This window comes from Canis aureus, chromosome 29, assembly GCF_053574225.1.
Source record: "Canis aureus isolate CA01 chromosome 29, VMU_Caureus_v.1.0, whole genome shotgun sequence".
Taxonomy (NCBI): Eukaryota; Metazoa; Chordata; class Mammalia; order Carnivora; family Canidae; genus Canis; species Canis aureus.
In genome coordinates, this window is record NC_135639.1 from 24,779,128 (window position 1) to 24,792,623 (window position 13,496).

Sequence of the window (13,496 nt, forward strand, 5' to 3'; positions counted from 1 at the left end):
GTCTGCACATCTCTGGAAAGAAGGGCCCTTTAAGACAATTAAAACTATCTGGGTTCAAATCCATTTGAGGTTGTGATATCCAGTACAAAATTCTTAACTTTTCTGAGATTCCATTTCCCTGTCTATTCAGTAGGGATAAAATCATACACATTTAATAAATGTGTAGCAGACAGAGTAGCAGCATGAGTCAGCTGCTATTATAACTGAGCAGAGAGGAAATCTGTGCAGAATTAATGTGCAAACTTAAGTTACATACTTCAACTCTCTAAGCACCAGTTTCTTCTGTACTGTGGTTGTTGGGAGGATTCAGATCATATTAAATTCTCAATACATAGTAGGAGCTCAATAAATTGTGGTTTATTATCAACACTACTGTAAAATGGTCCAGTTTCCAAAGAATAAGGAGGTAATGCCTATTGCAAATCGTTTTCCTTTACTTTAAAACTATTCATTAGGGGATCCCTGGGTGGCTCAGTGGTTTAGCTCCTGCCTTTGGCCCCGGGCTTGATGAAAAATTTAGTGAAAATTCATCTTTCAGATATCATGGAGTTAGGCTGGGACTCAAGAGAAGCCAGGAGTGAAATAATCTCTTAGTGGGAAATAAGCAATTTTTTATTCTGTGGCTGGTTGTGGACAGATTTTGGTCTTAGGGTTCAGTAGACTTAAATTGACCATTACTTTTTTTTGGGGGGGAGCATTAAGCTGAATTCTCCTACAAAGCTATAAAACCTAATGCTTAGGTTTATGCTTATTCTGTCCAGGACTGGTCTAAGGTGGTAGGGTGGAGATTTGCAAGGAGAAAGGGAGTTGAGAGGGATAGGTTGTGTTTAGGGGGTTTGGGTGCTTCTCAAAAATGGTGGAACATACTGGTTATCATCACAGAATGCTTAGGGCTGCTCCTTCAGGTCACTGATTAGAGAAAACTAGTTTCTAGAGGAAGCTTTTGTTTCTACCATCTGTAAATCTTTCGGAGTGAGCACTAGAACAGATTTTCCTGATTTGCCCCTACCAGTCCATTTTCTGGGATGATCTATATTTCCACCTCTAGACTAAGATAGGCTGTTCATTTTCCTGTAACTGGCATCTCCAGAGAACAGGGCATCTCCTCCTGAATATCAACAACAGATATCCCAGAAACCCAGCTGGAGATCTTTTCATCTAAACCTCAGTCAGGGTTTCATGAAGTAAGATGGCTTTTTTTTCAATTTGATTCCATTCAGTTCCTCTTTTGCTCTAGCACTGGGCAAGTTCAGGTTTTTTGGATCATGGCTGGTGCAGCCTGGCCAGTATCTCTTTTCCAGAGTATACACTTCCTGTCTACCTTATACCTTCTATCTATCATTTACCCTGGGAGCAGTGGCAGGATTTGCCTCATCACATTCTTCTCTGGTGTTAGTTTTAAAATGCTCAGGTTGTGGTTAAATGTATGTTTAGAGGGAGGGCTTGTTCAAAACACAAATGAGCTAATTAGTGACGGAGTGGCAATAGAAATTGCCCAGGGTTTAGGAAGTACCAGAGAGGAGAGCTTGACTTTTCTTCATGCCACTTCTCCCCGTGACTCAGAAGTATGGGATTTTGTCAGACAATTCTGTGCAGTTTTTTTTAGCACTAAGCACTGTGTGTGTTGGGCATTTACATTTCAGGGAAAAAAATCATTAGAGCAGAAACACGTTTCCATTCTTTCTTCACTCATGTCAGTGAAGGGCACCACTATCTCTAACTATAGTAAGAAATTCAGGAACATCCTTGATTCTTCCTTCTCTTTTACCTCTCTTTATTAACCCACCACCAAATCCTTTTGATTTTTACCTTCTAAAATAATTTATTTTTTAAAAAAACATCACAAATATGTTTTTATTTGTCACCATTAAATGTCTGAATTTTAAACAGATTCTTGGAGCGGTGGTTCATATCCATCAGCTCATTCAACTTTAGCACTGGTCTCATCCCCAGTAGCTTTTCCAGAACTACTACCTTCGCCATGAAGCTCCATGAGTCTTCCCAATTCAAGCTTGGGCTTCTTCAGCATTTTTACTTTTCTAATGAAGACATCATGGAGTGGATAAATAGACTGCCAAGCTTTCTCTATATCCTTTCTGATGCTGTCTGGAATCAATTTATTGACCACTTCTTTCAAGTCATTTGTCTGCCCTCTCAGGTCATGATTTCCATCATCATTTTCCGGATTTGGTAGACCTGTTGGTGCTGAGCATAAGAGGTCTTCCAAATCTGATTATTGCATTTTTTAGTAAAACCAACACAAAATAGATGAAGCAAATAACCATTGGTAGTCTTTACATCAACATGAGCTTTAATCATGGTCTGCCATTTTTTGACCATGGAGCACATTTTGTCATGGGTCATGGAAATTTGTCAGGCAGTTTTTGCCCAGCACATCCTCAGTAATTAGCTTGAATTTTCTAAATGCAACTTCATCATTGTGCAGATCAGCAAGGCTAACTTCAAAAACGTAATCCTTGAGACCATCAGATGCAATTTTGGTTCCTTGAGTTCTTGTGACTAGTGTTTTTCCAATTTTTCTTATATCGAAAATAGCTGGTGCTTTCACATCATACCAAACTTTCTTAGAAAATAGATCAACCACTTTCTTCTTGGCTCCCTTTTTGCCACCTTTCGTAAGGTGCTTGTTCTTGCTAACTGCCATGGTGCTGCTCTGGGAGCCAAAAGGTAAAAAAAAAAAAAAAGGTAAAATAATTTCTAATACATTGACTGATCAGTGGTTTTCCACTAGGGGTGATTTTGCCCCCTATGGACATTTGACGATGTCCATAGACATTTTTTATTGTCCCAACTGTGAAGGTGCTACTGGCAGGGATGCTGCTAAAATATCCTGAATGGGACTCCCCACCAACCCTCCAATCCAGATCCAAATGCCAGTAGTGGTGAGTTTGAAAACCCTGTTTTGCTTCCCTTGTTAGGACCATGAAATGGGCTCCTAACAGATCTTCCTACTTGTATTTTCCCTACTCTCCTAGCCAGTTTATAATTATTCTGCAGCCAAAATCTTTTGTAGACATAAATTTGATCATGTCACTTTCCTGCTTAGTTATTTAATGTGTTTGCATTGGCCCTTAGGAGAAAACCAGAATTCTCAGATTGGCCTTTACCTCACCCTTGGCTCCATCTCTAGCCTCATCTTCAGTATTTTTGTCTTAATCTCTTTCTGTTCCAATCACACTCCTTCCCAATTCATCCAATCTGTTGTACTGTCTTAACACCTTTACAAAAACTCTCCTCTGCCCATTCTACTGCCCATCCTCCCAGTCCTTCATCCCCCCTGCCAGCCCAAGCAACTGCTCTTCATCCTTCTGCTCTCAGCAAAAATGGCACATGCACACAGAAATCATCAACTAGGTGAGGACTGATAGAAAGATGTTGGGAGTTCAGAGCTGATAGCCAAGAAAGAATTCTTAAGACATCTTTGGTGCAAAAGGTGGTTTTATTAAAACACATGGACTGAACCTGTGGGCAGAAAGAGCTGCACTGGGGTCATAAGGAATGACTGATTATATACTTTCAAATTGGGAAAGGGTTAGGGATAGTGAAAGTCTCTAAGGAATTTTGGAAGGAAGTTTTCTAGGACCTTGAGGGAGCTAGCTATTGTTAGGAAATGGTAATTTATTCCTGTCCAATAAAACCTTAGTCATGAGACCCTGCAGATGTATATTGGTGGGTCATATGCTTGGGGGATGATTGCCAACTTGTATCTGAGGGGGTAGAGATAAAGGAAGTTTCCAAAGGAATTTTTATATGTTAAAGTAGACTTACAGGATCCTGGAGGTTGTGCTAAGATTTTGCCTTAGTTTCCCACATCAAGGCCCTCAACATAAGCACTCACAGTATCATGTTCCTCTTCTTAATTCAATCTATAATTCTGTATCTATATAATGAAGTGGATGTCAATTGTCCCCTTCCTGGACCCTGCCACTCTCCAAGTTCCAAGAAGGGAGACATATTTGATTTGATAATAGTGACTATTTGTTTGTTTCAAGTGACTTTCAAGTGACTAGCTCAATGCCCAGGAGATAGTAAACATTTGTGAAGGAAGGGAAAGAGAGAAAGTGGTAAGACAGAGGAGAGAGACCTACGGTGGAGAAGGGTAGGGCAGGGAAGAGGGGAGGAATTGAAAGGAGGAAAGAAGGAAAGGGAGAGAGGGTATGAGGGAAGGGAAGAAACAGTACAAGATGTTGGCCTTGTCTCAGGTTACTTCCTGAAGCTGTCCACCTCCTTGAAGTAGCTATATTTGAGAGTAATATCGTAATTAAAGATTTGGAGCTCTAGATTTAGATGACACTTGACTTTTTTTTTTAGATTTTATTTATTTATTTGACAGATCAAGCACTAGCAGAGGAACAGCAGAAGCAGAGGGAGAAGCAGTCTCCCCATGAGCAGTGAGCCGGATGCGGCCCATCCCAGGACCCTGGGGTCGTCACCTGAGCGGAAGGCAAATGCTTAACGACTGAGCCACCCAGGAGCCCCTGACACCTGGCTTTGAGAACCACTCAACTTTGCAGCCTGAGGCAAGTTACTTCTCTCCACTTCACTTTGCCTATCTGCAAAATGGGGCTGATGGGTTATTCGAAGCTTAAATGAAATAATGGCTGCGTGGCCTTTGGAACGTCTGGCGGTGGTCAGCACACAATATTAACCTCTGCTATTGACACTTATTAATATTACAATTATTTGCTCCAGGCTAGGCCTGTCCAGCCCCCGCTCCGAGGGGCCCGCCGCTCACTTCGCTCTCCGCTCTCCCATTGGCTGAGACTCGGCAGCGCTTCCGCCAATCAGGTTCCAGATGAGCAGGCCGACAGGACGGAGCCAATGGGAGCGGGGGTTACAGTCTCCTGGATACGGTGGTAACCACGGACGCTTTGCGGGGCCCGCGGCCCGGGACCCGGCGCTAACTGCTGCGGACGCGGGGCGCGGCGGGGAGAAGCACAGCCCATGGCGCAGGGCCCGGAGCGAGAGGAGAACATCTACGCCACCGTCGGCGCTTCCCTGTCCGTGAGGTGCGGCGGCTAGCGCCCGGCCACTCACTTGAATCTCCCAGAAAGTTCCTTCTGACCGCATCTCCTCCTATTCTTTAGCCCCGCTCTCCCGGAAACGTGAACCTCTTCTCCTCTACCCCAACCAGCGGTCCCGCAAACCCCCTCTCTGTGTGACCGGTCTCCGTTCCCCGTCCCCTTATTCAGGGACCACATCTCCAGCTGTTTCCGCCCCATCCCACCCCTCCCCCTCCACACCCCTCCTCCCCCTACCTCCTCCCCCCCATTTCTGGGGCCCCACCCACTCTCGCTCATCAAGGGTTGCTCGCCTCCTCTCTCTCTCTCTCTCTCTCTCTCTCTTTATTTTTTTAATTTTTAAAATTTTTTATTTATTTATTTATTTATTTATTTATTTATTTATTTATTTATGAGAGACACACACACAGAGAAAGGCAGAGACACAGAGAAGCAGGCTCCATGCAGGGAGCCTGACGTGGGACTCGATCTCAGGACTCCAGGATCACGCCCTGGGCTGAAGGCGGCGCTAAACCGCTGAGCCACCTGGGCTGCCCTCTCTCTCTCTCTTTTTAAAAGATTTTTATTTATTTATTCACCAGAGACACAGAGTGAGAGGGAGAGAAAGAAGTAGGCTCCCTGCAGGGAGCCTGACGTGGGACTGGATCCCAGGTCTCCAGGATCCTGGGCTGCAGGCAGGCGCTAAGCCGCTGAGCCACCTGGGCTGCCCTCCTCTCTTCATTTCTGCCTTCTCTTTCTGGCTCAGTATTCCGTTCTCCCCTGCCCTTTCGTACATACCCCACCCCCACCCTGCCATCCTGGCCTTGTCATCTTTGGTGATTTTTTTTCCCCTCTAAGTTAGGGCCGTCAGTCTCTTCCTTCTAACTACTACCCACCAACTTTGGAGTTCTTTGCATTTTTACTAGTCTTTGATGAGCATAAAGAGCTGCACAGACACAAGGTGGTATTTCTTTGCTTCCACATTTTAGAGTTTCATACAGTATCTTCCACTCGCCCCAGCTGTGCTCTCCAGTCTCTTAAAATTCTTTCACCAAACTAATGTCCTTCTCTTGCCTTCCTCACCATCTTTAAGCATATATTTAATATTTTTTTAATTTTTATTTATTTATGATAGTCACAGAGCGAGAGAGAGAGAGAGAGAGGCAGAGACATAGGCAGAGGGAGAAGCAGGCTCCATGCACCGGGAGACTGATGTGGGATTCGATCCCGGGTCTCCAGGATTGCGCCCTGGGCCAAAGGCAGGCGCCAAACCGCTGTGCCACCCAGGGATCCCATATTTAATTTTTTTTTTTAATTTTTTTTTTTAATTTTATTTATTTATGATAGTCACATAGAGAGAGAGAGAGAGAGAGGCAAAGACATAGGCAGAGGGAGAAGCAGGCTCCATGCACCGGGAGCCTGACGTGGGATTCGATCCGGGGTTTCCAGGATCGCGCCCTGGGCCAAAGGCAGGCGCCAAACCACTGCGCCACCCAGGGATCCCCCATATTTAATATTTAAAGTAGAATCAGACTCTCCTTCCGAAGCATATACCCACCTCACATTCTTTTCTTAAAAAAATGTTTCTTTTGTGTTCTAACCTTTTCATTCATGTCAATTTAATTCCATTTATTCTTTTATTATTTTTTATTTTTTAAAGATTTTTATTTATTTATTCATGAGAGACACACAGAGAGAGGTAGAGACATAGGCAGAGGGAGAAGCTGGCTCCCTGCAGGGAGCTCCATGCCAGGACCCAGGGATCACAACCTGAGCCAAAGGCAGATGCTCAACCACTGAGCCACGCAGGTGCCTCAATTCCATTTATTTTCTGCGTTTATCTGTATTTTTAGATCTAAAGTACAGCTATACACACTTCATCTTGATAAACAGTTTTCCTACTTGGCTCACAACCACAAAGCAGGCTGCCCAATTTGAAGTTGTTTTTAAAGCTTATTTTTATTTATTTTTTTTAATTTATTTTTTTATTGGTGTTCAATTTACTAACATACAGAATAACCCCCAGTGCCCGTCACCCATTCACTCCCACCCCTCACCCTCCTCCCCTTCTACCACCCCTGGTTCGTTTCCCAGAGTTAGCAGTCTTTACGTTCTGTCTCCCTTTCTGATATTTCCCACACATTTCTTCTCCCTTCCCTTATATTCCCTTTCACTATTATATTCCCCAAATGAATGAGAACATATAACGTTTGTCCTTCTCCGACTGACTTACTTCACTCAGCATAATACCCTCCAGTTCCATCCACGTTGAAGCAAATGGTGGGTATTTGTCATTTCTAATAGCTGAGTAATATTCCATTGTATACATAAACCACATCTTCTTTATCCATCTTTCGATGGACCCCGAGGCTCCTTCCACAGTGTGGCTATTGTGGACATTGCTGCTATAAACATCGGGGTGCAGGTGTCCCGGCGTTTCATTGCATTTGTATCTTTGGGGTAAATCCCCAACAGTGCAATTGCTGGGTTGTAGGGCAGGTATATTTTTAACTGTTTGAGGAACCTCCACACAGTTTTCCAGAGTGGCTGCACCAGTTCACATTCCCACCAACAGTGTAAGAGGGTTCCCTTTTCTCCGCATCCTCTCCAACATTTGTTGTTTCCTGCCTTGTTAATTTGCCCCATTCTCACTGGTGTGAGGTGGTATCTCATTGTGGTTTTGATTTGTATTTCCCTGATGGCAAGTGATGCAGAGCATTTTCTCATATGCATGTTGGCCATGTCTATGTCTTCCTCTGTGAGATTTCTGTTCATGTCTTTTGCCCATTTCATGATTGGATTGTTTTTTTCTTTGGTGTTGAGTTTAATAAGTTCTTTATAGATCTTGGAAACTAGCCCTTTATCTGACATGTCATTTGCAAATATCTTCTCCCATTCTGTAGGTTGTCTTTTAGTTTTGTTGACTGTATCCTTTGCTGTGCAAAAGCTTCTTATCTTGATGAAGTCCCAATAGTTCATTTTTGCTTTTGTTTCTTTTGCCTTCGTGGATGTATCTTGCAAGAAGTTACTATGGCCGAGTTCAAAAAGGGTGTTGCCTGTGTTCTTCTCTAGGATTTTGATGGAATCTTTTCTCACATTTAGATGTTTCATCCATTTTGAGTTTATCTTTGTGTATAGTGAAAGAGAGTGGTCTAGTTTCATTCTTCTGCATGTGGATGTCCAATTTTCCCAGCACCATTTGTTGAAGAGACTGTCTTTCTTCCAATGGATAGTCTTTCCTCCTTTATCGAATATTAGTTGACCATAGAGTTCAGGGTCCACTTCTGGATTCTCTATTCTGTTCCACTGATCTATGTGTCTGTTTTTGTGCCAGTACCACACTGTCTTGATGACCACAGCTTTGTAGTACAGCCTGAAATCTGGCATTGTGATGCCCCCAGATATGGTTTTCTTTTTTAAAATTCCCCTGGCTATTCGGGGTCTTTTCTGATTCCACACAAATCTTAAAATAATTTGTTCTAACTCTCTGAAGAAAGTCCATGGTATTTTGATAGGGATTGCATTAAACGTGTATATTGCCCTGGGTAACATTGACATTTTCACAATATTAATTCTGCCAATCCATGAGCATGGAGTATTTTTCCATCTCTTTGTGTCTTCCTCAATTTCTTTCAGAAGTGTTCTATAGTTTTGAGGGTATAGATCCTTTACATCTTTGGTTAGGTTTATTCCTAGGTATCTTATGCTTTTGGGTGTAATTGTAAATGGGATTGACTCCTTAATTTCTCTTTCTTCAGTCTCATTGTTAGTGTATAGAAATGCCACTGATTTCTGGGCATTGATTTTGTATCCTGCCACGCTACCAAATTGCTGTATGAGTTCTAGCAATCTTGGGGTGGAGACTTTTGGGCTTTCTATGTAGAGTATCATGTCATCGGCGAAGAGGGAGAGTTTGACTTCTATTCTCCTAAAGCTGTTTGGAAAGATAGAAAGAGATGGAGTACTTCCAAATTCATTCTATGAGGCCAGCATCACCTTAATTCCAAAACCAGACAAAGACCCCACCAAAAAGGAGAATTACAGACCAATATCCCTGATGAACATGGATGCAAAAATTCTCAACAAGGTACTGGCCAATAGGATCCAACAATACATTAAGAAAATTATTCACCATGACCAAGTAGGATTTATCCCTGGGACACAAGGCTGGTTCAACACCCGTAAAACAATCAATGTGATTCATCATATCAGCAAGAGAAAAACCAAGAACCATATGATCCTCTCATTAGATGCAGAGAAAGCATTTGACAAAATACAGCATCCATTCCTGATCAAAACTCTTCAGAGTGTAGGGATAGAGGGAACATTCCTCGACATCTTAAAAGCCATCTATGAAAAGCCCACAGCAAATATCATTCTCAATGGGGAAGGACTGGGAGCCTTTCCCCTAAGATCAGGAACAAGACAGGGATGTCCACTCTCACCACTGCTGTTCAACATAGTACTGGAAGTCCTAGCCTCAGCAATCAGACAACAAAAAGACATTAAAGGCATTCAAATTGGCAAAGAAGAAGTTAAAGCTTATTTTTAAAATCAAAACTAAAGATAATAGAACGGCCCAGGATACACCCTGTTTTCTGTTAGGTCAAGCTCTTTTCTCCCTCTGTTGTTTTTACTTTCCCAAGTATTCAAGACCCCAGAAATCCTTCTGAGACATTCTCAGGTTTGATCAGAGGATTTGCTTCACTGAAAAAGTTCTCTGAAATAGGCTTTTAAGACCTGAGACTAGGGACGCCTGGGTGGCTCAGCGGTTTAGCGCTGCCTTCGGCTCCTGGTGTGATCCTGGAGTCCCGGGATTGAGTCCCACATCAGGCTTCCTGCATGGAGCCTGCTTCTCCCTCTGCCCATGTCTACCTCTCTCGCTGTGTCTCTCATGAATAAACAAATAAAATCTTAAAAAAAAAAAAAAAAGACCTAAGACAAAAAGTAGTCTTGTAGCCAGCATAGGAGTTATTTTATCTTAGAGATTGTTTTGGGCAGAAAGGGGGTGAAAATAGAATTGATATGTTTCAAATATATTTTTTGTTTGCCTTTTGATGCCTTTTTATTTGCTTTGTTTTTTTAAAAAAATTGAAATGTGTTATATTGATGATGACATATTTTTTCCCCAAGATGGGTCCAAGGATACCCTAAGCAGAATGTTCATTTTATCAACGACAGCACCATTTGCTACCCTTGTGGGAATTTTGTAATATTTATTAATATTGAAACCAAGAAAAAGACTGTACTCCAGTGTATGAATGGAGTTGTGGGCGTCGTGGCAACTAACATTCCTTGTGAAGTTGTGGCTTTCTCTGATCGGAGGCTAAGACCTCTCATCTACATTTACAACTTTCCTGGATTGATCAGAAGGACCAAATTAAAAGGTAACCTGCAAGATTCTTTGCCGTAACTGAAGGTTTTTTTATGTGACCAAATCTAGTTCTTATAAATGAAGGATTTTTTTGTTTGCTTTTCATAATACACATTTTAAAAGAAGGAATTAGTCTGATCAAAGAGAATTTAATTAAGTGGGTACAGCCTTGCTACTCCAAGTGTGTGGTCTGTTTACCTTCAACATTGGCCTCACCTAGGATGTCTGTTATATATGCAGAAGTGCCTCCCATCCCAGACCTACTGATCAGAATCTGCATTTTAACAAGATTCCCCAGGTGATTCATAAGTACATTAAATTTGGGAAGCACTAGGCTAGAACACTATTGTAGCACTAAATGCAGTTTGAAACCTTTTTCAAAACATTTTTTTTTCTTTTCTGATGATTTATTGAAAATTCAAGTAAATTGATGTCATACAAGTTCTAAAGTCTCTGAGCCTCAATTTCCTTAGGTGTGGGGAGATGATAGTAGGTACTGTTAAGGCTGTAGTGATAATAAATGAAATTATATGTACATATTATATCAATTATATATGTAGCAGCAGGACATATATAATTGATATATCAATATGACACACACACATACACATACATAATATGTCAATCAGTGTTACCCACCATTTATTATTATTGACTTACTCATAGATACAGCTGACCAACAATGGGCTACTGTACATTTGGAGTTTCCATCTAAGGATTCCTTCATTTAACACATCATGGATAGAAAGCTCAGAAGAGCTTGAGACTGGTCTTAGCCTTGTGGGTCAAATACGTCTTTGGGTTAAGCCAGGGAGTTTGACTATGATTTATAACATTTATTTGTGGGGAAATTTGTGTTCTCAACAAATTAAAACAACTTTTAAAGCATTACCCATTCATACACTTGTTACTGTCCATATGGGCTATAATTACTCTTCATCTTTAAAATTTCCCCAGCCTGTTTATTTGACTAAAGCCCTGTCCAAGCAATTAAAAATTAATTTAAACTGGTAACCAATATTTATATTAAATAATGAAACTCTAAAGGCATTCACAATAAAATGATATCCTTGATAAGTCATCAAGGATACTTGTTACCACAATTATTTAATATAAACCTGAAATTTCTAGCCAATGCAATAAAATATGAAACACAAAACGTATAGCTATGGAAAAGGAGATTATGGGTAATGCAACAGTCTACTAGGACTAATAAAAGAATGCTCAAGGGATGCCTGGGTAGCTCAGCCGTTGAGTGTGTGCCTTTGGCCCAGGGCGTGATCCTGGGGTCCTGGGATCGAGTCCCACATCAGACTCCCTCCATGGAAGCTGCTTCTCTCTCTGGCCTATCTCTCTACCTCTCTCTCTCTCTGTTTCTCATGTGTAAACAAATAAAATCTTTAAAAAAAAAAAAACGATGTTTGAACCAAGATGAGGTTTTTCTGCTTATCAAGGTCACAATTTTTTAAAGCTGATAACTGCCAGGCAGAGTGAAATGAAATTGGAGCACACTTTCTTGCTAAAAGTGTAAATTCTTTTTCTTCCAAGTTCTTATTTAAAGTCAAGTTAATAAACTTTAATTTAACTTGTATACAGTGTAGTAGTGGTTTCAGGAGTAGAATTCAGTGATTCATCACTTACATATAACACCCAGTGCTCTTTAATGCCCATCACCCATTTAGCCCATCCCTCCAAGGTGGGAGTAATTGATACAAACTTCTGGGAAGTAAATATTACCATATTTGACCCAGTTAAACTCAGTTGAGGGACCAGAATTCAATTTTAAGTGAATCAGAAATATAGTCAAAGATTTGTATGTGCAGGAGTTAAAAGCACTATCATAATAGCAAAAGACTGAAACTGCCTACATCTCCAGTAATATGAATATGGTTAAATAAGTTAAAACATCCCATAAAGGAGTATTATATAAACATTAAAAATCACATTTTGAAGAATTATAAATGATAAAATGCTCAATATAATATAAACAATAGGAGTAACACTGTATGACCATGACTGTTACAGCTATAAAAAGCAACATATTTTCTCAGTTATATTTATATTTTTATTTTTTTCAGTTATATTTTTAAAATGTATGTTTACAAGTAAGCACAAAAGAAAATACCAGAAATTGACCAAATTTGGTAGTGAGATTACAGAGGATATATTCTCTCTTTTTTAAAAGATTTTACTTGAGAGAGCGAGCAAGAGAGAGCATGAGCAGGGAGAGGGAAAGAGGGAGAAGGAGAAGCAGACTTCCTGCTGAGCAGGGATCCTGACTCAGGGGTTCAATTCCAGGACCCCAAGACCATGACCTAAGCCAAAGGCAGGTGCCCAACCAACTGAGCCATCCAGGAACCCCAGATATATTTTCTTGTAAAGGTTTCTTTTCTTTTCTTTCTTTTTTTTTTTTTTGTATTCAAATACCATGTAATTTTTAAAACTTATAGTAGTAAAATATAAAATCAATAATCTACAGCTATGAGAGGAAATATCTAGGAAGGATAGAAAATTATTGTATTGAGGCCTCTATCCCATAGGAAAAAAAATTATTTTTGCATTGAATGCTCAAAGAATACAAGTTTTCTTTGTTGATCAGACTGTGCTAAATGAATTCAACAAATGGAGAAGTTAGCATTATATTATGGTCAGTTACAGTGAGAAGAGCAATAAAAGCAGGAAACAACCATTAAAAGGACAGAGAACTAGCAATAGAGACATGGATGTCAAAAGACAAACAGGGAAGAAGGCAGAGCTGGTACCTATGGAACCACACTGAAGATCAGCAGATAGAGGGGGGAAAATCAGATCTTGATATGTAGGAGGGCAAAAGCATCCTCATGTCACACATCTTAAACACGTTGCCACTAAGACTTTTAAAGTCATATTTCATGTCTTCAACTACAGGGACAAATGAGATAGAACATTTTATAGTCGTTCCAAGAACTGGAAGAGATTAAACAAAGGGCCAGCTGTGGCCCAAGGTACAGAGATCTGGAATAAGTTGAAATGATTACAACACCCCAAAGTATTTAAAGTTGTTTGAATAACTTTTCTAATTAAAATATTTCACCTACTTATGGAATATGTTAGTTTTTAGG

At 40.7% G+C, this 13,496-nt stretch overlaps 1 protein-coding gene and 1 pseudogene across 3 annotated transcripts in view; one reads left to right on the top strand and one right to left on the bottom strand.

Moving 5' to 3' along the window:
- Positions 1-1,866: 1,866 nt before the first annotated feature.
- LOC144300807 (small ribosomal subunit protein eS1 pseudogene) lies at positions 1,867-2,668 on the bottom strand (annotated as a pseudogene).
- Positions 2,669-4,871: 2,203 nt separating this feature from the next.
- Positions 4,872-13,496, top strand: part of CFAP43 (cilia and flagella associated protein 43) — a 112,593-nt gene continuing 103,968 nt past the window's right edge. For all 3 annotated transcript variants that reach the window (XM_077877741.1, XM_077877743.1, XM_077877742.1), the window contains exons 1-2: positions 4,872-5,030; positions 10,155-10,408. In XM_077877741.1, the coding sequence (XP_077733867.1) occupies positions 4,966-5,030; positions 10,155-10,408 (319 nt within the window). In that variant the 5' untranslated portion in view covers positions 4,872-4,965. The remainder of the gene's footprint in view (positions 5,031-10,154; positions 10,409-13,496) is intronic.